Source organism: Protopterus annectens, chromosome 2.part1, assembly GCF_019279795.1.
Source record: "Protopterus annectens isolate FY-2018-M chromosome 2.part1, PAN1.0, whole genome shotgun sequence".
Taxonomy (NCBI): domain Eukaryota; kingdom Metazoa; phylum Chordata; order Ceratodontiformes; family Protopteridae; genus Protopterus; species Protopterus annectens.
In genome coordinates, this window is record NC_056729.1 from 1,772,795,993 (window position 1) to 1,772,822,729 (window position 26,737).

At 41.7% G+C, this 26,737-nt stretch overlaps 1 protein-coding gene across 2 annotated transcripts in view; it reads right to left on the reverse strand.

The window, feature by feature from the left end:
- LOC122794633 (RAP1 GTPase activating protein) overlaps positions 1 to 26,737 on the reverse strand; it is a 1,835,311-nt gene that overhangs the window by 94,783 nt on the left and 1,713,791 nt on the right. For both annotated transcript variants that reach the window (XM_044063215.1, XM_044063214.1), the window contains 2 exons: positions 22,827 to 22,947; positions 18,103 to 18,214 (listed from right to left, as the gene is read on the reverse strand). In XM_044063215.1, coding sequence (XP_043919150.1) covers positions 18,103 to 18,214; positions 22,827 to 22,947 — 233 coding nt within the window. The remainder of the gene's footprint in view (positions 1 to 18,102; positions 18,215 to 22,826; positions 22,948 to 26,737) is intronic.

A 26,737-nucleotide genomic window follows, 5' to 3' on the forward strand; every position in this document is an offset into this window, starting at 1 on the left:
TTAATTCTGGTTTAAGCACTTGGGCTTTCAAGCCAGTTATTTTACATTAAGAGGGTTCGTGGTCTGCACTCTTGTGGGAGGAGAGGCTGGACTCTGCCCTTCTGAGCTGGGAATTTCTGGTTAAAGGCTTATAGTGCATGCATATCTGAACTGTTCCTTACTGAAGTTGGTGCGCCTTGTTTGCTGTGGCATAGACTGGATTTGAGCCTGCTGGATCTAGCTTTGTTTGTGTAACTTGAGCACTAATCCAGACATTCTCTAAAGTATTCAATGGTATTTATTACTGCTTGGTTGTAACTTGATTAAAGTGTAGCTATCATTCAAGTCTTTTGGATTAAGCACTTGGGCTTCAGAACAGTTGTTTTACATTAGGAAGGTTTGTGGCAAGCACTGTGGTGGCAGGACAGGTAGCTTTCATCCTTCTAAGTTGGGAACTGCTGATTGAGAGCCCAGTGTCCAAGTGTATTAGTTCTGGTTTAGGCACTTGGGCTTCAGGCCAGTTATTTTACATTAAGAAGGTTCGTGGTCTGCACTCTTGTGGGAGAAGAGGCTGGACTCTGCCCTTCTGAGCTGGGAATTTTCTGGTTGAAGGTTTATAGTGCCTGAATATTTGAACTGTATCTTACTGAAATTGGTTCACCTTGTTTGCTCTAGCATAGACTAGATCCAGGCCTACTGAATCTAGCTTTGTTTATATGCTTGTTGTTTGTTTGCTTGTTATTTCCCTGGAAGCTAATTCCACCTAATACGCAACTTCTCAGCGCTTCTGTGGATCACTAGTGATATCTGCATTGCTTACTGTACTTATTTCCTTGTTTCACTTGAAAGAAAGTTACTGTTTGTCGTTTTGCATTTAGTTACTTGTAACACATTGCACTCAAGTTACCTGGCACTTGCTCACTAAAGCAATTATATAAGTCAGCACTAAAAATTAAAAGCACTACACCCTCACTCCCCACTGGCCCTTGTTTTCAATTAAGGATTTCCCAATATTATTCTAGCATGTCCAAAGGTCAGTTGTCAATCTCCTCTCCGGTCCAGCTGGTGAATCTGGGAATCTTGAGGCAATGTTATAACTGCCTCATGTACACAGACAACCCTCTCCTCCTCCCACATAACACAAATACTTGCGAGAGATGCAGCTATTTAGCCAAACTGGAGGCTGAGCTCTCTCAACTCAGGACTGGCAAGACCAGACAGGAGGAGAAGGCAACTACACACACCACAAAACCAGCCTCACATAATGCTACCACTCCACTGAATCAAACACATAAACACACAAAGACATACTCGGAGGCTCTGAGTAAAATTTACCTAAACAGCAGAGGCCTCCAAAGCAGACACCCAAACAACTGCTACCTCAAGACACCCCACAAGCAACACATAAACCACAAAAGCAGTGTGCAAAGCAGTCACAGCCCTTAAGGCCAAATACAACACCAAACATACTTGTCATAGGTGACTCCATAGTCAGACACACTGACGTCCCACTCACCAGGCTGAACAAGGAGAGGGTCACAGTAAGCTGCCTATCGGGCGCTAGAATCCGCCACATAACACAAGCACTCGGGTCACTCCATGGCAAGTACAAATATGACACAGTCATTGTCCATGCTGGTGTGAACGACCTGAGGCGTACCTCCCTGGACTACATGAAAAGAGACATAGAGGAGCTCTCTGATTATGTAGCCCAGGCAGGTATGACCCTAACCCTGAGCAGTATCCTTCCTTCACCAAGAATGATGCCACAATATAGAGACAAGATGATCAGCTTTAACAATTGGCTTAATGTCTGGTGTCATTCAAAGGGGATCCAGTGTCTATCTGCCTGGGATGACATGCTTGACAAGCCACGCTGCTTCAAGGGACGGCTTGCACCTGTCACCCTGGGATTCCGGATATTGGCTAAGGCTCTTGCCACCCCCATAGTGCCTTTTTAGGCAAGGCTCAAATTCTAAACCTACCACCCTAGAAAACAAAAATGGGAAGAAACTGAGGGTAATGCTGCTCAATGCCAGAAGTCTAAACCTCAAAATGCACGCACTCGAGGCCCTTCTCAGTATGGAGAACATCGATGTCTGTGCTGTAACTGAAACCTGGTTCAAGGCTCCTGAGAGCACCCGGCACTATTAGGTTTTACCTCATATCATGCGTTCCGGCCCCAAAACCCGGACCACACCACAAAAGGAGGGGTGTATCCATATTCATAAAGGATACTCATACCTCCAGGTTGGTGGCAACGCAAAGCTTCGGAAACCATCCAGGTGCAACTAACCATAGGCAAAACTGCTCTACAAATTGTAGCATGCTACAGGCCACCCTCTCAAACTCAGGAACCCCACACAGCCTTCCTGAAGACACTGGAGGGTATAAATGTATCTCCAAACACCATCATATTGGGTGACTTCAACTACCCGAATATAGACTGGGAACATTACTCAAGCCCTAACTTTCTAGCCCAACGGTTCCTGGAGTTCATAAATTCAAATGCCATGGAACAGCTAGTCACTGTTCCCACGAGAGGAGAAAATATACTAGATCTCATTGTCACAAACATGGAGACAAAATGCTCCACACCGGAAGTATATCCCTCATTGGTGAGATCTGATCATAAACTAATCTCACTGGAAATCCACATCCCGCCCCCACCCCAAGCAAAAAAGACCATAGTGAAGAACTTCTCTAAAGCAAACTTCACACTACTCAAGACTGGTGTGGTATCCTTCAAGGCCCCTGAGCCAGAGGAAACCACAACCCAAGCTGCGAAGCCCTTACAAATGCCTTCTATGAACACCTCCAGGACTGCATGGATCAGGCAATCCCAAATAAAACCAAGACTCTTTCCACAAAGGGCAAGCGTCCAGTCTGGTGGACCCCAGCCATTAACAAACTTTACAATAAGAGGAGAAAGCTATTACATGATAGAACAAAATCCATAAAAGGGAAGTCACCCCTGATCATTATTAGTAAAAAATACGAGCACTCATAAAATCAACTAAGGCCAATTTTGAGAGAAAAATTGCCATGGATTCAAAGGACAATCATAAGGCCTTTTTCAGCTATGTTAGGAACCTGGGTGGAAACTCCCAGATATGCTCAGAATTAGTCCAAAATGATACAAAAATCACTGAACCCACAGACATTGCCAACATACTGGCAGACAGGTTCAGTGCAAACTTCACCCCTCTCCCCTAAAGGAGAGATAACTATCCCAGCCGAGTGTAGCCTCCCGGACATCTCAAATGCGCAGGTGAAAGCTGCTCTCTCTAAAGCTAAAAACACAGCATCAATGGGACCGGATGGTGTCCCCGGCTGTGTGCTACACGAGCTAAATGAGGAATTAAACCCGCACATAAGGCAGCTGTTTAATCTCAGCCTTACCACAGGATACGTGCCCAAGGAGTGGCGTACGGCAACTGTGGTCCCACTCCACAAAGGCGGTGCCTCTACGGACCCTGGTAATTACCGCCCCATAAGCTTAACAAGTCTAGTCTGCAAAGCTATGGAGAGGATCATAATGGAGCTCATAAACAAAGATATAGGGGACTTGCAGACATTGGACCCGACCCAGTTTGGCTTTGTCAAGGGAAGATCATGCCTTTTGAACTTGGTTGACTTCTTCGCAACAGTCACCAAGGCCATTGATGAGGAAAGGCAGTCCATACAGCCTACCTTGACCTTGCAAAGGCTTTCGACACAATACCCCACTCGGGTATTGTAGAAAAACTTACCAGCTTAAATGTAAACCCATATGTCACAAGATGGGTTGCAAACTGGCTTAAGGACAGAACCCACAGGGTTAGAGTTGCTGGCGCTGTGTCAGACTCCAAGCCGGTCACAAGTGGTGTCCCACAGGGCTTGGTCCTTGGCCCCTATTGTTTGGCATCTACTTCTCAGAAGTACAGGCCAACATGGGAGGACTTTGGCTGACAAAGTTTGCAGACGACTGCAAACTGGGCCATAGTGGAAAGTGCATCGGACACGGATATCCTTCAGAAGGGACTCACGGAAACAGATAGCTGGTGCCAGAGCCATGGCCTGAAGTTAAACGCCAAAAATGTATAGTCATACCCTTCGGGAAAAACAAGGTAACCCCAAGCTACCATATAGGTGGCAATCCACTAAGCACAGAAGAGGTTATCAGGGACCTGGGGACCCAGGTTGACAGTGGCCTTTCTTTTGACACTCACATTGCTAAAGTGGTTAGAAAGACCTTCTACATTGCCCACCTGATCATGAAGGGATTCACATCCAGATCTAGTGAGGTCATTGTTCCCCTGTACTCTTCACTTATCAGACCAATGATCGAGTACAATGCCCCATTCGGGATGTATCTCACCCGACATCTGCAGCAATTGGAGAGACCCCAAAAGTTCCTCACCAAAAGGATAAAGGGACTCCAAAATCTGTCATATGCTGCCAGATTGAAGAAACTCCAGCTCTATTCAGTCGCATACCGTCTGCTCAGAGGTGACATGTGCCTGACATACAAGGCCATGTCCAACCCGGAATTAATGGACATGCTCCACCTCAAAAAATCCAAATCCACCAAAACCACTAGAGCAAGCGACTTAAACCTTAGCATGGATATAAATAGGATGTGCTGGAGGGATAGATTTCTCACTCAGAGACTCCCTATGCTGTGGAATAAAATCCTGGTCCATGTGAGGCAGAGCACCTCGCTGACTCTGTTCAAGAGAAATCTAGACCTGTGGATGGGAGATCGTAGGTTTACCCCAGGAATCAACTCTGTGTCACTGCTGGACAGAGGCACAACAAACTAATGGGCACAGTATTTTTTCATATAAGGGGTGGCGTAAGCCACAATAATTTGGGCTAGGCTTATAAATGCCTTAGGGCAGATAGCCTAGTATAAACCTATGAACCTATGAACCTATGAACTAAACCTGAAGATGTGAGACTGCTTGGTGGCACTGCATCAGCCCGAGTGCACAAAAACTAATAGTCACACAACTAAACCTGAAGATGTGAGACTGCTTGGTGGCACTGCAGTCGTATTTTATTCTTGCTTGTTTGTTTTTTCAATGGCGACTTTTCAGTTGCAAGGCTGGGATACAGCAGATTGTTTGGAAACTGTACATTCTCTTGCCACCTGTAATTATGGGATGGAACAATCTACCAGTGGTCCAGTGGTCAGATAAAGAAAGAGTTAAATTATTTTGAATGGTTCTTTCAGTTTAATACACTATAAGACACATGTGACTCCCTAGGATTTGAAATTTATTGAAAACTGCACACTGTCTTCATAGTAAGTAACTACTTTGTGTGCTAAAATGAAAATCTTAAAGCTGTTGTTCCTGTGTGCCATGCCAGCCAAGAGGAGCTCAGAGTTACAAGGTTTATGTATGTTGATTCTTCTAATATTGCTCATAAAGACAGGGCTATTCTTAAAACAAATCCAGGATTTGTTCCAGAAGTTAAGGTTGTTACAAATCAGGCAATTCTTCATTCATTGCTGTATCTTACTGTGCTTAAACAAAGTGGTATACTTCACTGTTTTCCTGGGCATACATGGCACATGTATCATACTGTGAGAAATAAAATAGTCTCTAAACATGTCAAGGTTTCCATTTCTTTTCCTAACAGCAAACAGGGCCAAAAGGTAAAGAAACAAAAGCTCAAAACTGAATTAAAAGTTGTTTTTCTCATTTAAGTCTACATAAAATATAAACATTTAGAAGATGTGCTTTAGGCTTGTTCTACTAGAGCTATAGCTATTTTTGCAGCCTTCGTACAAAATAAACTCTTAGAAGATACCTGCCAGACGGCGACTTGTTAGAACATGCATGGCTATACCAAACACTTCATTTATGTATGTACTTGTTAACCAGGTCCATTGTCTGGTGCTGTGGACTCTTTTCACACATGACTTTGGTCCAAAGCAAGGACAAAGCACAGCCTGCACATATGTTAATATAAAATACAAATATAGAGCAGTAATGCATTTGTGATGCTTCTAAAGTTTTCAACATAGCAAAACAGAATTTGGATAATATAACTGTATTGCTGCCCAGTGCTAGGAGCCTTTACAGAAAACGCCTCTCCCTACAACTACTCCTTATCCTGGAAAAAAATTTATCATCACACAGACCTGGTTTGATACCAATGAGAGCACCCCAACAGTGCAGGGTTACAATGCCTACAATATGTTCGGGCTCACTGCACTACATGTAGGTATTAAAGGCAGCCATGTCTCCATATTCTTAAAAAAAAATCACCTCCTTGCTAATTAGACAAGATAATGACCTGGAACTTATCCGTGTCCAGCTTACAATTACAACCCCCCTTAACAGATCATAATTAACTACAGGACCCCCTCTATATCTTGGCCCATACCTCCTACCTGACTAGTATGTAGTACTTATGGATTAAGCCAAACACTATTCTAGAAAACTCCAACTACACCTCAGTTAATTGGGAGACTTCTACATCCTCAAATATGTTTCCCCAGAAATTTCTGGACTTCATCAATACAAAGTCTTTGGACCAGTTAGTCTGCACCCCAACCAAGGTAGTAAAATCCTGGACTTGGTTCTTATCAATAATCAGCAGCTTTGCCCCCCACCAATTGTAATTTCCTGCTTGGTCATATCAAACCAGAAATCAGTCTCATCCACCTTAATATTAAATCTGGAAGCTTCATCCAATACCTTGGTATTCAGAGGCTATGCCAAAGTTAATGTATTAAAACTGAGAGACGACCATGACAAATTCAAAAGCCCCTTATATCCTGATAACCAGACTGCTTATTCAGAATCTTTTATGCACACGTAAATAGCTGCATTGATGCATCTGTCTCCTTCAGAAATCAATACACTGGCCCACTTAAAAATAAACCCTTATGGTGTAACCCACATATACACAGGCTGCAAAAAACACACTGTATGCAAAAAATAAATATACTTTTAAGATGCCAATAACACTCTTGCAAAACTAGGCAAGGAATCCTGAACAGTGATCAAATCAACCAAAGCCAAATAAGGGGTAAAAATAGCCATCATGTGAAGGATAACCGCAAACCTTTTTTTAACTATGTTAGAAATTGCAGAAAGCATGCCCAGAATTGTGCAGTGGTAATGATAAAGGCTTTCACATATTCAGACCAAGATGACATACCCTTCTAGTCAAAAATTTAGTTTAAACTTAACCCTCTCTCCCGTACTATATTCACATATCACATACTGACATCTACAGCTCTCTCAAATCGCTTAATAACAAGTCCTCAAGACATTATTGAAAGTCAAGAAAACTAGTTCTGTGGGGACAAATAATATACAAGGCTACCCTCTGGTCAGCCTGAATCATGACTTGTCAGACCCCCTACAGATATTATTGAATATCTGCCTCCAAAAAGGCCTCACTGCCAGATGAATGGATGACATCAGACTCCATATAGAATTTATTTAATATCTGACTCCAAAACAGCCTCATTGCAAGATGAATGGATGACATCAGACCCCCTACAGAAGGTTTTTAACATATGATTCCAAAAAGGCCTCATTGCTAGATGAATGAATGACATCAGGCCCCCTACAGAAGGTTTTTAATATCTGACTCCAAAAAGGCGTCACTGCCAGATGAATGGATGATATCAGACCCCCTACAGAAGGTTTTTAATATCTGACTCCAAAAAGGCCTCATTGCCAGATGAATGGATGACATTAGACCCCCTACAGAAGGTTTTTAATATCTGACTCAAAAAAGGCCTCATTGTCAGATGAATGGATGACATCAGACCCCCTATAGAATTTTTTTAATATCTGACTCCAAAAAGCCTCATTGCCAGGTGACTGGATGGCATCAGACCACCTATAGAATTGATTTAATATCTGACTCCAAAAAGGCCTCATTGCCAGATGAATGGATGACATCAGACCCCCTACAGAAATTATTTAATATCTGACTCCAAAAAAGCCTCATTGCCAAATGAATGGATGGCATTAGACCCCCTGCAAAAGTTTTTTTAATATCTGACTCCAAAAAGGCCTCATTGCCAGATGAATGGATGGCAGTGACAGTAATCCTTTTGCACAGAGGTGGGGCATCAATGCACCTGGCTAAATTCAGTCCCATAAGCCTGATCAGTCTCACCTGTAAGGCTATGGAAGGAATCATTATGGAATTAATAAATCAGGACATAAGTAAACTACAAACTCACCACCCAAGTCATTCTGGATTCATCAAGGGCAGATCTTGCTATCTTAACCTGGTTGACTTATTCAATAAGGTTACTAAAGGAATGGATGAGCGCAAATCAGTACATATCCCATATGTAGACTTTGCAAAATGTATAGGACAACATCCCACACTCAGTTATTATAGGTAAACTCTCCCAGCTGTGTAAATCTGTATGTGACTTGTTGAATAACAGACTGGCTCCCAAATAGAACCCAGGAAGTTATGATGGCAGAACTACCTCCTTCAAAAGATCTGTCACTAGCAGTGCAATGTAGGGTTCAGTCTTTGGGCCACTCTTGTTTGGCATTTACTTCTCAGCTGTCAAAGTAAATGAAGGTTATAAAATGCCCACGGACTGAAAGAGTTAGGTGCATGTCCGCAACCTTTGCATTATATCCTATGCATCTCTGTCTCCACTGGATTCTGGCTCTGCAGGGGACCCGACTAACGTTCCTCCCATGATGGGTTAGAAAGCAGCAGATGCTCACTACAACCCTCAGTTATTGGCAGATGCAGCTCCAAAGTGGCCAGCAAGTCCTGAGACAGCTTGGACATAGCTGAATCCCCCCCTTTGTATAACTGTCAACTAAAGGTCCATATTTCTTGACGCTTGTGATGATTGAACAATTAATTCCCCACTTTGGCACTAAGACAAACCAACACATACTTGATCCAGATATCTTACTTATGAACTACAGACTAAATGATCATCCACACATTCTTTGGTCTTGGACCAAAAACACATCTCTATGTCCCTTATACATCTCACACTACATCCAGTATTAACAGTATTGTCATGTATCTGATCTAGAAGAATACTGTACAGAACCCAGATTTAATGTCAATTTGTTTGCAATGCCTGTCACAACCCACCACTGGACAAGTAATCAAGGAGCCTCAATCCTCATCACTGGCAACAGTGGGGGACGTTCACTGAGATGATGACAAGCACACACACAGTATTTCCAGATACAGCTCTCTGCATCAATTGCAATTTCCCTTAAGAGCACACACAGACCACAGTCAGTCCGGGGCTGTTTCTCCCTCTTCATTCAAATCTCCAGTAAGACTCCTCACTGGCACAGCTATAGAGTTGAGATCTCAGCTGAGCAACCAAACCAAGACCTCCAGCAGCTCCCTGTTCAGCCAGTGCTTCATGTCCCTGTCCAAGTAGCTGACATACACATTCTTTGAGGTTTGATTTATACACACACCCACCTGGGAAATGCTGGCACAGGTTTAATAGCTATGCCCCCTTCTTCCCAGACTATAAGGTAGTTTCGATTGCAACCAGTCACTTCTTATCAGCTACTTGAAGGCCCTTAACAAAGGGTGTCCAATCTTACTGTGTAATATTAATATTAACACAAATGGTAGTCTGACCAAGAGCAAGGTTATTTGGAGTGGCCACACAGTGTCACCAAATAAATATACAAGTACTCTCAAAACATAAATATCGCTACACAGATCAGCCACAATGAAAGGTTTAAATAATAATAAATAATAAAAGAACAAGACAGTACTAAATATATATTCACAGTGACATCAGAGTTCAAAACTACAGGAAATAATTAAAACAAAATCGAAGGACAGTCTCAGACAAATAAAGAAAAATAATATCTAGACTAAGCTTTACTATTTTCCTGACTGTATCTACGAGAGTTATAATGTTCCCTAGAAATTTACTTTATTAGAGCAAGGCAGATGTGGTGAGTGGATCTTGTTGTCAGGTCCAAGACATAATGCAGAATGCTCTGTCTCACTAACAGACTTCTCAAATTAATATCTAAAATAATACTGTTGAGATAACTTGCAGAATGACATAATTTCTGGTCATCTGACTTCTAGTTTGCAGGCCAAACCCCCCTATTGCTAGAAGCTGGCAGCATTTAGCATCTACCTGTAAAAATATACAGACAAGGGCTTTCCTTCTGATCTTTGGCAGATGCTGGAAGTCACAAAACAATTGTATTCCTTCATGCTTCAAAAGTAGCACTTAGGCTCATAGATTCATAGGTGTGTACTAGGTTAATGACCCTGGAGCCTATGTAAGCTTTGCCCAAGAAGATTCCCCGGCATCATGCCACCCAAAGTTAGTTCCCAGTGCCCCTGTCAAGCAAGGCCACTGAAGTAATCCCCGGGGTGAACATCCTATTGTCCATCCACTCATCAAGATTTCTCTTAAAGAGGGCCAGTGAAGTGCTCTCCTTGACGTGATTGGGAAGTTTGTTCCAGAGTATGGGAAGTCTCTGGATTAGGAACCTGTCCCTCCAGCATGTTCTTTTTATTGTGGTAATGAGGTTTACATCCCTGAAGTGTGTGGCACTGAGTGATTGGGATTTCTTTAGGTGTAGCATATCTAGCAGCTCTGGGTCAGACATGGCTTTGTAGGTCAAGCAGAGATCGTCTCTAAGTAGACGATAAAAGGCAGAGTATAGCTGGAGTTTTCTGAGTCTGTCCGTATAGGGCATGTGTCTAAGGCCTAAGATCATGTTAGTGAGGTATTTTTGTGGCCTTTCCAGTTGTTGTAGGTGTCTAATGAGGTACATACCAAATGGGGCATTGTATTCTATAATAGGTCTAATGAGGGACGAGCAGAGAGGGATTATGACTTATTTCTTCCCAGATGAGAAACCTTTTATAATGAGATGTGCCACACAGAAGGATTTCTGACTACAGTGGCAATGTGGTTATCAAAGGAGAGGTTGCTGTCAACCTGTGTCCCTAGGTCTCTTATCACACCTTCGGTGTTTAGTTTACTACTGTCTATGTGGTAGTTCATGGGCGTCAAGTTTTTCCCAATAGGAATGACAATGCACTTTTTGGCACTGAGCTTAAGACTATGGTTCTGGTACCAGTCATTGGTGTCAATGAGGCCTTTTTGTAGAATGTCTACATCTGTTAGAGAATAAGTAATGGCTCCCAGTTTGCACTCATCTGCAAACGTGGTCAGCCAGAGTCCCTTTGTGTTGGTTTGAACTTCAGAGAAGTAGATGCCAAACAGGAGAGGACTTAGGACTGATCCCTGCGGGACACCACTTGTAAATGGTCGGTAGTCAGATTTGGAATCCGCTACTTTCACAGTGTGGGTTCTATCAGTGAGCCATTTGGTAACCCATCTTATGCAATAGGGGTTTATGCCTAGTTTAGTGAGTCTATCTATGATTCTTGACTGATGGACAGTGTCGAAAGCCTTGGCAAGATTTAGGTAGGCTGTGTGAACTACCTTGCCCCCATCCATGTTAGCAATATCATTTGGTTCTGTCTATGTATTGTCATTGTGCTGTAACTCAGAGCAGATCTGAGCATTGTCATGTAGATTCTTGACATAACTACATACCTTGTGGCTGTATTTAGAATCTGCAGCAATTTTGTTTTTGTAGCTAGCTTTAGAGGATTTGATGATGGATCTCAGTTTTTTGCTGAGAATAACAAGGGAGTTTTTCCAGTCTTGGGCATTCATCCTTTTCTGCAACAGTTCTTTCCTTCTGTTGTAGAGTTTGTTTATGGTAGGGGACCATCAGATTGGCTTCCTTTTTTTGGGGGAGAGCGTCTTGTTTCTGTTTGGTATGGCCCATTCCATGCACTTGTGTATGTGCTTATACAGTGCATCGGTGTATGATTCAGCAGTCATGCACCTATTTTCCATTTGCATGGGTGTCGTGACGTTAGCCACCTCTGTTTTTGAAACCTAAAATTGGCTTTGGAGAAGCTTTTTATGGTGGTTTCCTTTAGGGGGGGTGAGGGTGGGATGTGGATATCCATGGTGATTAGCTTGTAGTCAGATCTGACCAGGGAGGAGTTGATTACTGGTGTAGAGCAACAGTCACCCATGTTAGTAATGACCAGGTCAAGGATGTTTCTACCCCTGGTGCGGGTAAGAATAAGTTGCTCCAGGGCATTGGAATTAATGAATTCCAGAAAATGTTGAGCAAGTGTGTTGGTACATGAGTAATTTTCTCAATTAATAGAGGGGTAGTTAAAGTCTCCCAGTATAAGGGAATTGGGTTGTACCCTAATATTTTCCAGTGTGTTTAGGAATGTGGAGTGGGAGTCTTGGGAAATGGTGGGGGATCTATAGCAGGCTACAATGTGGATTGAAGTTTTACCCAGTGTCAGTTGTACCTGAAGTATCTCTGATGCGTTATGCTGGGCTACTAGTCTGGTGTTGTGTATATCCTTTATGAATATGGAGACACCACTGCCTTTAGTGCTTTGGTCCAGGTTTAGGGGCTGACAGGTGTAGTATGAATTATAGCCTGGTAGTGCTGGGGTGCTCTCCAGAGCCTTGAATGAGGTTCTAAGTCACTGCACAGATGTCGTGTCGATGTTCTCCATTTTAAGGAGTGCTTCAAGCGAGTGCATTTGAGATTTAGACTTCTAGCATTGAGTAACATAACCCTCAGACTCCGTTTGCTTGTAGCTGTTATGGTGGTAATTTTGTCTTCAGAACATTGCCTAAAAAAGGCACTATATGGCTGGCAAAAGCCTTGGCCAGTATCCAGAATCCCTGGGTTGACAAGTGCAGGCCATCTCTGGTGAAGCATCGAGGTCTGTCGATCATGTCATCCAAGGCAAACAGATACTGGATCCCATTAGAATGACACCAGAAACTTAGCCAATTGTTGAAGCCAATAATTTTCTGCTTGTACTGTGGTATCGTTCTGGGTGACGGTAGGATGCTACTCAGAGCTAGGGTCATACCTACCTGTGCTACAAGATCCAAGAGCTCCTCCATGTCTCTTTTCATGTAGTCTAGGGAGGTACGTCTCAGGTCATTCACACCAACATGGACAATAACAGAGTCATATTTGTACCTGTTGTGGAGTGACCTAAGTGCATGCATTATGTGGCGGATGCTGGCACCCGATAGGCAGCTGACCGTAACTTTCTCCTTATTCAACCTAGTGAGTGGGACATCAGTGTGCCTTACTATTGAGTCACATATGACTAGTGTATTGGTAAGTTGTTTTGCCTTATGGGCTTTGGTTGAGTGGCACACTGTTTATGTGAACTATGTGTCTCATGGTTTGTGCTGGGATGTGGTGGTTGTTTCCATTTCTGCCTTGGAGGTCTCTGTTGTTTGGGCAGATTTTTATTGAGAGCCTCCATGAAAGTAGGTGTGTGTTTTCTGTTGCTATGTGAGGGTTGTGGTGGTTCATAGTTCATAGGTTCATAGTTTTAGTACTAAGCTAAATGCCCTTGCGAGCCATTTTAAGCCTAGCCAATTATCCCTTGTGAGACTTAAACCCTGCACCTTGTCTTTGTAAGGCAAACACTTTAACCATTAAGCCACCCTCCCAACCCCAAGTTGTGTAAGTTCTGGAGGGCTATGTGTTGAATGTGGTGTGGTGCAGGTTTTAACCTTCTCCTCTTGATTGGCTAATCCTGTCTTGGCTGGAGAGTGCTTGGCTTCCAGTTTGGCTATATATGTGTATCTCTCACAAGTCATAGTGTTGAGAGGTAAGAGGAGATATTTGTCTGTGTACATGAAGCAGTTGCTACATTGCCTCAGGATGCCCACGTTCACCAGGTTGACAGGAGAAAGCACAGGGAACTTGGGCATCCTGAGGCAATGTAGCATTGGTTCACTCCAAAGACAATATAGAAAACTTCCTAGCACAGACTCTGTGTCTCTAGCTGCACCGAAAACTTGACAGATAGCCTCTTTATTGTATCTTACAAAGTAATTTACTTTTAGATATTTTTCTAAAGTTTACTATACTGAGGTTAACCTCCTGTATCCCAGTTTCCACTGTTAACATTTATACATTTAGACAGTTACAACAGTGAATGTACACCTCTGTTCTCTTCCAGTATGGCACACTATGTGTACATTTTAAACACAGCACTTTTACAAATACCTTTTCATCACAAACATCTGTACAGAGCAGTTTGATATACCCATGACGTACATTTCTAATACATTTGTAACATAAGCATCTTGTATAAATCATGTTGATATTCACCAAGGACATATAATTATTTACAACATTCCAGCTGTGCTGGCAGTACCTCCTTTTGTCTCACTTCTTTCCCTCATCGAAGACTCAAGCTACTTTTCAAGTGACCCTTGAGAAAGGTTGCTTGAGAAGAATTAGCCTGTCTGGGAATACATTACTCCATTTTCTGTCTTGAGATTCCATCTGCCTTGGCATTGCTGATCCCATTACAGTGTTGCACTGTCATATCAGATGCCTGCAACCCTAGGCTCCCCAACAGTAATTTGGGATTTTGCTGGCTGGCTTCCTGTAGCCATAGATCCCTCTCAGATTCCTCCTGCCTTTTACTGGAAATACTTAACACTAGGGCCTCCCTATCATGGTAAGGTTTCATCATGTTAACATGGTACAGTTTGTGCCCCTGCTTCCTGCCTATTAGGTCTACCATGCATTTAACATTAATGATCATACTTACCATTTTGAATAGTACCTCCCAAGCTGTGTGCAGCTTGTTGTGTCCGACAGGAATGAGAACCATGACCTGCTGCCCCACAGTGTACTCTCTAGCCCGTTCATTCTTGTCATACCAGACCTTTTTCTGCTGCTGGGCTTCTGAGTGGTTCTCCTCAACCAAGCCCATGAGTTCCCTGAGCCTTGTCCTGAGGTTTAGGACATATGCCACAACAGACTCCTTTTGGGATTCACACTCACCCTCCCATTCATTGTGAATCAAATCTAGAGGTTCCCTCACCCTATGTACATACAGAAACTCAAAGGGTGAAAAACCTGTGGACTCCTGGGGCACCTCTCTGTAAACAAACAACATATGGGGAAAATATCTGTCCCACTCTCTCTCTTAACTGGTCTGCAAATGCCCATAGCATGGTCTTTAGTGCAGAGTTTAACCTCTCCACCAGGCCATTAGTCTGGGGGTAGTAGGGGGTGGTCTTTATGTGCTTCATGCCACAGTGCTTCCACAGACAAGCCAGCAGGTCTGACATGAAACTGGCACCTCTGTCAGTCAGTATTTCTTTTGGGAAACCTTCCCTGCTGAAAATCTCTAACAAAGCAATTGTAACATTTTTTGCCTCAGTGGAGAACAGAGCCACTGCCTCAGGGTATCTGGTAGCATAATCTATTACCACTAGGATATACGTCTTTCCTGTGGAACTTGGGGTACTCAGAGGCCCCTCAATATCCATAGCTACCCTCAGAAACGGCTCCTCAGTCACAGGCAAAGGTGTTACAGAAGCTTTAACCATGTCTCCTGCATTGCCTACTTTTTGGCACTGCTCAAAGGTCCTGCAGGACCCTGTTACATCCCTGAAAATCTCATGCCAATAAAAGTTCTGCATAATACGTCTCTTGGTATGTTTTATGCCCATATGATCTGCAAAGGGACTATCATGGGCTATGGCCAGAACTGCCACACGGTAGGCTCGAGGCACTTCCAACTGCTGTATTACCTCACCTTCTAGCCCATCTTCAGGGGTCGACTCTCTATACAGTAACCCTTTATCCCAGTATACAGAGTCTCCTTTTCCTTGAGAATCAGGTGCCTCCCTGGCTACCTCCCTCAAGCCTTGTAATATACATCTGAGAGTTGAGCCTCTCTTAACTCTCCCTTTGTAACCCTTTGCAGCTCCCCTTCCACAGGAAGTCTGGTATCCTCTGAAAGCTCTGCCTGTCAGCCTGGGTATTACTACTCACCTCTGTCCTTGCAGTCACTCTGTCCAAGGGAACATCAGTACCCACAAGCAGCTGTGGCTCACCTTCAGTCTCACTGCTACATGGTAGCTCCCTGCCTGAAGTAGCCACCTCATGAGTCCTGGCTTCAAGTGTGCAGCCTGTCTGGGTACCCCAAGGATACCAGGCCTACATGCCTGTTTCTAAGCCTGACTGCATGTCACGCCATGCACACAAGGTACTGCATCATCAAAATCATTTCCTGTCAGGACATCTGCAGGGATATTCTCAAACATACCTACTTCCTTGCTTACGTTTTCACCCTCCCAGTCAAGATGAACCTTACCCAAAGGTATTTGGAATGGGGTCCCTACTAAAGCTCTGACTGGAGTAGACTGCCCAGGCAAGTAGTGCTCCTCTTTAACCATTGCATGTTTTACAATGGTTAGGTCTGAGCCTGTGTCTTTCTTAGCAGTGGTCTGTTTGCCATCTACTAAGACAGGATATAACCTCTTGTGGTAGTTTGGTAGCCTTGTTATCTCCAGACAACTTACCACTGGAATTCTTTCATTCTCACTTGCTGGCTCCCCTACCTTTTGTTCCCCACCTTGCCTCCATGGACATCTATATGCTACATGCCCCACTGGTTACATTTAAAACATGTAACCCTTGATTCTGGCCGTGGACCTGAACTAGTGGCTTCCCCTGTAACTGGTGGACTCAGTTAGGGTGGTTTAAGCTGTCCACCATGGATTCCGTTATACCCATGTGCAGCACTGGGTATCCGTTTCCTGTGCAGTGATGCCCTGCTTGCAAGGTATAGGTCTGAATTTTTCACCAACTGATCTGCGGTGTTGCATTCTCTATCTGCCAACCAGATTCCCATGTCCTCAGGCAAAGTGCTATGAACTTGTTCCCTCAACAAAATGTCTGCAGCCCTTCCAAGGTTGTGACCTGACACCCACTCACCCACCTATGAAAATAAGTGCCTAGTTCAGCAATACATTCACACATAATTTCATCTGCCTTGTGTCTATGCTTACAAAACTTTTTTCTATAAGCTTCATTTGTTAATTTAAAAGTCTAATAAACAATTTTAACTGTATTTTACTTTAAGCAATCAGCATCAGACAATTTAGAAACAGCAGTTACGGCTTTACCATGGAGTAAGGGGTTCAGGAACCGTACCCAGAGCCCTTGGTTAACATTATACTGTTACATACTCTTTCAAATATATGAATAAAACTATCAAAATTATCACCCTCTGTAAATTGAGGAAGAAATTTACTGACCTTTATTGCTCCTGGGGTTCAGTTATTCCCCTCCCCATTACCTCCATGACCTTGGTGAGGAATCAGTATCCCCTTTTCATGTTGCCTCTACTCTCATTTTCTTCAGCTCCCAATTGCCACAGTTTCTCATTTTCTACAGCTTCCAGACATCTCAGTCTCTCTGCCAATTCTAATGCTATCTGTTTCTCTTTTTCTTCCACTTCCAAATGCCGCAGTCTCTCTGCTGATTCTAGCTCCAAGTGTTTGCCATCCAATTCAAGTTTCTTTAACTCCAGATGGACTTTTAAGTCCTCTGAGGCAAAGGTGAACTGTCCATTTTCTGTGAGTTGTACATCCCCAAGGCCAGTCTGGTTGTCCTCCTGGTTACTAGTCTGTGATGCAGCTGTGACTAAGGCTGCAATAATTTCTGCTTTAGATAGGTTGGCATGCACCAGACCTTTGGCTTTGCACATCTCAGGTAACTGGATCCTTGTCAACTTGCCATAATCATCTGCTGACAACCTTGCCTCGTCTCCCTAACCAACTAACAAAAAATAAATAAAACTATTGTGATATGAAACTCTGAATGTCTACTGTGTGGCTGCTTGACAGTACAAACACTTTCTTCATTGACTACAGGAGTTCAATATTCACACCACTGCCAACCAGATGTGATGTGGATAGTCCGACCATAGTCGGAGAACGACAAGTCTGACATTGGACTGAAGGATGGTCTGACCATTAAACCTAACAAAAAGTGATCATGCTGGGACAGGTGAGTAAGGCCTTTCCTAAAGAGTGGGAAGGAGACATACCCTCCTGCCCAGTACCGGTACTGTAGTTCCAGTTTCCAATGAGGTTTAGTGCTGAGACTAATGTTCTGCATCACGTAATTAAATGCAGAATTAAAGCCACTGATTTGGGCTCATCTTTTACTGATACTATGATGTCTTGAATGACTCCATGGTGCTTAACAATGAAAACACAATTAAAGCCTGATGTACCTGGAGAGCTCCCTCTGCTGGTGGCACTGGTTGAACTGGTCGTGTCATCAAGCCATGTGCTGTAGGTAAACGAGTCTCGCTTTTGTGGTGTTCCTGATGACGAAAGGCTCTCCTGTGTACAAAAGTATATAAACAAATAAAAAGGCATATTAAGTTTGATATGTATACCAGATAAGGAAAGTGCATACTCTTTTAAATATTTCTTATCACAGTTTTCATTTAACAGTTGCATTGCTTGAAGAAAGGTACTTCTAAAACCATGTAAATGAGCGTCTTTTGGGATCTGTTGTACACACTGCAAACAGTTTAGGCTGTATTTTTCAAATGGAAGTATTGTATGTACCATTTGTTTGATGTTTCCTGCTTTTCTTTTTCTCATCATTTTATAAACATTTCTAAAATATAAAAATGGAAAAAAACAAGCAAGTGGAAACTGTTTTAAAAAACAAAACAAACCTCGAAAACATAACTGTGAGTCATTTTGAATGGATTTGCTTTCCAGTTCTTCCGCTTCATGGTGGTGTTTGTTCCTTCAAAACTGTTTTCTCAGCTCATTAAGTAAGTTATACAGCATGAGTGCTTCTGGCTGACATCAAAGAGTGAAACAATACTAATTTCATGAACTTCAATCACACTTTGACTTAGGAATGGGGTTAATTCCCATCTTGGTATTAGAAACCCAAAAGATTTGAAGAAATTAAAACAGCAGGAGTACTACTTTCTCTGTGCATCAGAATTTAAAGGGACCTTTTCTTTCTACTTTTACATTATTTTACAAGACTGTATGTGAGACATTTCTTCAATGTCTCTCATACAGTCTACACTAACTTTAGAGGGATCTATAATAAAAACATTGAGTCTCAACACTGTAAATGATATATCTACCTCTAAAGTAATACCAGGACAAAGTGTCACAACATAAAACATTGGAAAAACTTGTATTTTTAAATATACAACCGCTGATGTTACACAAACTTGCAAAAAATGTTAATTACTTGTCTTTTCCCTTTTATTGTTAATAGTTTGCCTTGGAAGCACTATAAAAAAGCATATGTGACAATGCAACAATCCAAGGCTTCTGCTACACATACAACCATTTAAAGTATCAAAGAATTACACAATCAACTATAGTATTCCTGTTATGGAGGGTTGCATCGTGCTGGAAATGGACTGTCTCAGAAGGATTCTTTGGCCTTTGCAAAGACTTTTAGTCAGATGAGATACTTGTACTATCCTTTTTACTTTACCTTGTTTTAATGCTTTTTGTTCCATGTAATTTTTCTACACTTATTTCATTTAATGTACCACTAGTAACGAATGTTTAACCAAGTGTAGATTGTTGATTAACATAGCACATATCTTCCTAAAATACTTTTTTTGTAACTAGGTCATGGCTGAGAGGGGGTCCTTGAGGTCTTTTCAGAAATAAAACAACTAATTAAAACCACCAGGCTAAGGTGACTAACTTCATTCTGACAGACACAGAAAAAGCTTTGTGCAATACAGGTTTGCCACTGACTATGAACAATTTCATGTCTGTTTCTCCTGCTGAAGCTCAAACAAGTATCTCTTAGTAAGCAGTCAAATCAACTTGCCGAAGAAGTGCTTAATAAGCAGGCAATTCAAAGGAAAGTCAAGTCCTTCCTTGTCACAACCATGGCCAGGTGTGTCTGGTATCTCTCAAGGAACTGTCCTTGGGCTATCATTTCTTACCTATTTTGTGAATGCTGTCAGTCCTATGACAAACTGCCCATGATACATATGTATAATTTATAGATATCATTAAAAATAATTAAAAACACATATAACACTTATATATATATATATATATGTATATATATATATATATATATATATATATATATACATAGATATAGATATATATGTATGTATATATTTTATATATATATAGAGAGAGAGAGAGAAAAGGATATATATATATATATATATATATATATATATATATATATATATATATATATATATATATATATATTTATATATATAGACAGAGAGAAAAATAGATATCTAAGTAAAGGACCCATCTCTATAGGAAGAATGCAAAGTCCCTGCAATCATGGCTGCACAGGTAAAAACCACACTCTTCAAAGCCAAGATCACAGCATCCATTGGACGTGACAACATCCCAGGCTGCATTCTACACGAACCACAGAACGAACTGGCACCCCAACTAAGTACCATGTTCAATCATAGCCTCACCTCAGGCTTTGTGCCCACTGAATGACGCATAGCAACAGTTATACCTCTCCACAATGAGGGACCGACCACGGACACCGGGAACTACCGCCCTATTAGCCTGATGAGCCTGGTCTGCAAGGCCATGGAACGTATCATTATGGAACTTATAAACAAAGACATTGGTAATCTCCAAACTCTGGACCCTACACAGTTTGGGTTTGTAAAAGGCAGGTCATGTCTCCTAAACCTGATAGACGTCTTTGAAGCAGTCACCAAAGCTGTAGACGAGGGTAAGGTAGTTCACACAGCTTATCTAGATCTCGCCAAGGCTTTTGACACCATCCCCCACTCTAGAATTATAGATAAACTCACTAAACTAGGTATAAATCCCTATGTCATAAGATGGGTTGCCAACTGGCTCACTGACAGAACCCACACTGTGAAAGTAGCAGTCTCCAAATCCGACTTCAGACAAATGACAAGTGGAGTACCACAGGGTTCAGTCCTGGGTCCTCTCCTGTTTGGTATCTACTTCTCTGAAGCACAGGCTAACACAGAAGGTCTTTAGCTAAAAAAGTTTGCAGATAACTGCAAACTAGGAGCCATAATCGAAACTCCTAACGATGTGGACATCCTACAAAAGGGCCTCACTGAGACAGATGCCTGGTGTCAAAGCCATGGCCTCAAGCTCAATGCCAAAAAGTGCATTGTCATCGCCTTTGGTAAAAACTCTGTACCCATTAACTACCACATAGGCAGTAGTATACTTAACACTGAAAGTGTGATGAGACCTTGGGACACAGGTGGACAGTAGTCTCTCCTTTGATAATCACATTGCCACAGTAGTCAGGAAATCCTTCTATGTGGCACACCTCATCACAAAAGGTTTCTCATCCAGGAAAAAAGAGGTCATTGTTCCCTTCTACTCATTACTCATTAGACCCATTATAGAGTACAACGCCCCTTTTGGTACGTACCTCAGAAGACATCTACAACAACTGGAAAGGCTGCAGAAATACCTCACAAAGATGATTACCTGCCTCAAACAGATGCCCTATGCAGACCATCTAAAAAAACTCTAGCTTTACACTGTCGCATATTGCCTACACAGAGGCGATCTCTGCCTAACATAAAGCTATGTCAAGCCCAGAGCTGTTGGACATACTCCACTTAAAGAAATCTAAATCCCTCTGAGCTACATGCTCTAGGGACCAAAACCTGGTCACCACAATAAACAGAACATGCTGGAGAGATAGATTCCTGTCCCAGAGACTCCCCAAACTCTGAAAAAAACTCCCTATCTATATCAAGCAAATCTCACTGGCACTCTTCAAGAAAAATCTTGATAACTGGATGGGAAATAGGAAATTCACCCCGGGATCACTTCTGTGGCTCTGCTCAACAGTGGCACAGTGAAACAATTTTCTTGGATGGCGAAAGCCAGGGTACCTTTTTGGCTAGGCTTATATAGGCCCTAGGGCCAAAAGCCTAGTACCTACCTATGAACCTATATGTATATATCTATACGTACACACACGGATTCACTTTAGAAGCTCAAAATACTGAAATATCAAATTTCAGTATTTCAAGCCCATAAAGTGGAAACCTGAAAAGAACGAAAATTCAGAAGCGCGAAATTCAAAATGTCATATACCGGAGATTTTGAATTAGCGTTTCTGGTGTTTCACTGTGGTTATGGATTCAGGTAAGTGTTTATGTATTAACGGTTTTCGGTAGGGGCTGTGGTGTGTGTTGGTGTGTGTTGTTACTATGATGTGTGTGTATGAGGAGAATGTGGCTTGTGTGGTGGTGTTTTGTGTGTTTTTGTATGTAATGTGACCTTGGAGTTAGAATATTTAAATAGGGGGTGTAGGTGGGCTTGCCCCTCTGCTTTTATGTAGGACAGAGCTTGTGTTTGTGTGTGGGGAGGAAGGTGTGTATTTGTATACACCAGAAGCGGTAATTCAAAATCTCTGGTATGCAAGGTTTTGAATTTCTCGCTTCTGAGTTTTCGTTCTTTTCAGGTTTCCACTTTATGGGCTCGAAATACTGAAATTCGATATTTCAGTATTTCGAGCTTCTAAAGTGAATCTGTACACACAGACACACACACACACACACACACACACACACACACACACACACACACAAACACACGCAAATACACACAAACACATACGCACATGTATATATTTTATTTTACACATTTGTTAACCGGATACAAGTGTCTCTTTCCAGGGGTGACCCAGGAGCACCGTTTTCTCAATCGACTTGCTGAGAGTCACACACTGGACAACTGGAGGTGGAAAGATTCAAACCAACAACTACAAAAATCAGTTCATTAACTGCTTAGAGTCTTAATTCATTGTGCTATCTGCCAAACATTACAATACTGCACTATGAAATATATAGTATTACAATTGTACAACACTATAAAATGACATAATGAAATTTTGCCAAAAGAATCTAAAGAATACTTTAACAAGAGTCTATGAAGTTCTAGAAAGGGAGAACAGAATACTAACCATGCCTGTGTCGTAGTCATCTAAAGCTTCGTTTTCTTCTACAACACTAGCAAAACTGCTGGCACTAGATGAGGAAGAGTGTGAAAAATCTCGATCTTCACTTTTCTGAACAGCTGCTAATCTGAAAACAGTAAAGACAATAAATATATGAGATGAGTATGAAATGAGAAAAGTACAGCTAAGGATCATAAGTATTAAATTAACAAGTTTGCAATTTAATAAAAGTTCTTTTTTTAAACAGTTATTTCTTCATATCAATGAAGCATCTCTAAATGTAAGGCTTAAACTTGGAGACAGTTTTTTACATAATACATTTTCAGAGAAGAGTAACATCGTGGAAAGAAGCAGTCTGCACTGGACATGCACACAGAGTTTCATATACAATTTGCTCAGAAGTACCTCTTCAGTTTTGTCAAGTCACTATGCAATTCACTCTAAACAATGCACTCAGAAGTGTGGTCAGGATTTCAACAATGAAATGTGCTCCTTACCTAATATGTATTAAACTCTTGGTAACACTGTTCTGTATCTGACAGCTGGGTACTACAGACAGTCTCTCCACTTGTTCATGTTTTCGAGATGATAAAGTTGTGTGTGGCTTAGTCTTTATGCAGGTTTCCAGTGTTGCATCTCTCATATGGCAATGTGTATCTCTGTGCTTTCATATTTGCTAACTGATGCTGTTTTTTTCATGTTTCTTCCCTAAGCAGTGCCTCCAAAGTCAGGTAAAACAAAATAGTTCTGGGCTAAAAAATAAAGATGGAAACTAGAAAATAAAATTTTGCCTTTGTATAGTTACATGGCTCAGGTATTTTCAACAGGATATCCAAATAAAACCTCATCTTCTGTGTGTATCACATGATAATCTCCATCCAATCCATGTGTGTCATGTGATACTGTCCAAGCAATTTGTGGGTATCATGTGATTCTCTCCATTCAATCCATGTATATCATGTGATACTCTCCATCCAAAATTTGCAATGGCAAGCTATTTTTTAATTCTCCATTGTCCTTTGCCAGCTCAGACCCCCATCCCTTTATAACCTCTATCCCCTTCTACACGAAAAGCCTTTCTACCACTCCTACTCAACTTACTTCTATCTTAATTTCCACTATACATTTCATCTTCTGTAATTTCCTTTCAAGTCCAATTCAAGTCCTGTAAATTCCTGCTAGTAAAATCTTGCATCCAGCTATGTACTTTTTATAATGTATGTACTTTTTGTAATGTATGTACTTTTTATAATGTATGTACTTTTTGTAATGTATGTACTTTTTATAATCTATGTGATTTTTTATCATATGTAATCAATCGCAATTTGTTTATTATCCTGTATTTAATTATTCTTCTCTGTCTCTCATTATGTGGAGCTTTTCTTCCCAGATCTCTCCTGAAAGCAGGTAATCTCTACCCAGTCTGACTTTCCTGGTTACCAAATATCAAATAAATAAGTGAATAATAAATAACTTTCCTGTCTGACTTTCCCACTGTATACATCTCCTTCAAATACTTTCAACACCTATCATATAAATGGGATATTTGTCGGCACATTCCCCTGTATTCTTACCCCTCTGTTCCTTGACTCATCAGCTATGTACTTCCTCTTTCCTTCTTCTGTCTAACTACTGACTAATGTTTCAGACTCCTTAACTTAATTGTATTTATTCCTAACATCTATACATCAACCCAGCTTAACCATGTTTTAGAAATCATATTTAATGGCTGCTTATCACATATATTGCAGATGAACTGCTTGCATATTAACTGCTTTGTTCTTGAAGTTTAGTATCATGCATGTCACCAAAGGGGGAAAAAAAATGACCTGCTTTATGTTTGCATGGTGTCACTAGAACAATTACCAGGTTGTATCTAGATTACTTAAGTACTATGAAATGGATTTTTGTAAAAAAAAAAAAAAAAAAAAAAAAAAGTATCGTAACAATATCTCTGGGAACGTTCCTGCCCTGTCCTTGGCTGAAAATGGGCTTTACTCAGTTGTACTTTCACTTGCAACAGACAAATTAATTAAATAATTCATGGAACAGTTTTGCCATTGCTCCAGTAGTTTCTCGAGCTTCAAGCATATCCCCCTCTGTAATGCTTAAAATCGTGTTGCCTTCATGTCATAGACTCATAGATTCAGAGACTGTAACTAGGCTAACAACCCGTGGTGGTGGGGGGGGGGGGGGGTTCTAAGCCTATCCAAGTTTTCTCCGAAAGAATAATGTTGTCCTGTATCCAAAAAGGACATTAGGCTCAGGCATTTATAAGTTACTTCAGTCCATAAGAGACATGGCTGCCAGGCCCGGTGTAAATTTCCTTCTCCCCATCAACCTAGTGTTTAAACCAGATAATAGATGAACCCAGCTTCACTTAGATGGAAAGCCTGTTCCATAGCAGAGGCAGTCTCTGGAACATATATCTGTCTTTCCAGCACAAAATTCAGGTCCCTAGACCTTGCATTTCTGGTACTCTTTGACTTATGAGTATGTAGGACATTCTTAAGTTTGGGGTTTGTAGATGCCTTGTAAACCAGGAAAAGATCACCCCTCAGCAATCGACGGGAGACTGAGAAGAGGTAAACAGCTTTAAGGTGCTCTGCTTAAGGTAGGTTTGTTGTGCCTTGTATTCTTTTTGTAAGGAATCCTTGAGATCGCTCTAGTTGCTGTATAATCCTGGTCATGTACGTACCAAAGGGAACACTGTACTCTATGACTGGTCTGATAAGAGCAGAGTATAGTAGGATAATGACCTTTTTGGACCTAGATGCCATGCACGTACTTATAAATTGCACAACATAAAAGTATTTCATCACCACTTTGGCCATGTGGTGGTCAGAGGTAAAGCTATTGTCTATGTGCTTTACTCTGATCCGTGGCCACTGAGTTGACTCTTAGGGATGTATTATCAACATTTTTATTTATTTTATTTAACATTTGTTAACCGGGAAAGTCCGACTTGGAACAATGTCAATTTTCAGTGGAGGCCTGGGGAGAAATGCTCCAGATGCATGTCTTTGTAACATGGTTGACTTCCCAAATGGTACAATTATGCATTTCTTAGCATTGAGTTTAAAACTATGGCTTTGGCACCATTTTTATTCAGACAGAGACCTTCTTGAAGAATGCTAGTGTTCATAGGTTCATAGGTTGGTACTAGGCTATCAGGCCTAGGGCCTATACAAGCCTAGCCATAACAATTCCCTGGCTATTTCTTCCCACAATATTTACTTTCCTGGACCCCTGTCTAGCAGGGCGACTGACGTGATCCCTGGGGTGAATTTCCTTTCTCCCATCCAATCATCAAGGTTCCTCTTGAAGAGGTCCAAAGAGGCACTCTGCTTGACATGTATGGGCAATCTATTCCAGAGTCTGGGGAGTCTCTGGGTCAGAAACCTATCCCTCCAGCATGTTTTGTTTATTGTGATGACAAGGTTTAGATCCCTGGAGCGTGTAGCTCTGAGGGATTGGGATTTCTTTAAGCGTAGCATGTCCAACAGCTCTGGGTTTGACATGGCCTTGTATGTTAAGCAGAGATCACCTCTGAGTAGATGATATGCGACAGAGTATAGCTGGAGTTTTTTAAGACGGTCAGCGTAGGGCATCTGCTTTAGGCCTGTGATTCTTTTAGTGAGGTATTTCTGAGGCCTTTCCAGTTGTTGCAGATGTCTTGAGAGGTACATACCAAATGGGGCGTTGTATTCTATAATGGGTCTAATGAGGGATGAGTACAGTGGGACAATGACCTCCTTTTTTCTGGATGAAAAGCCCTTCGTGATGAGGTGTGCCACATAGAAGGATTTCCTGACTGTTGTGGTGATGTGGTTATTGAAGGTGAGACCACTGTCCACCTGTGTCCCTAAGTCTCTTATCACACTTTCTGTGTTTAGTGTACTGCCACCTATATGGTA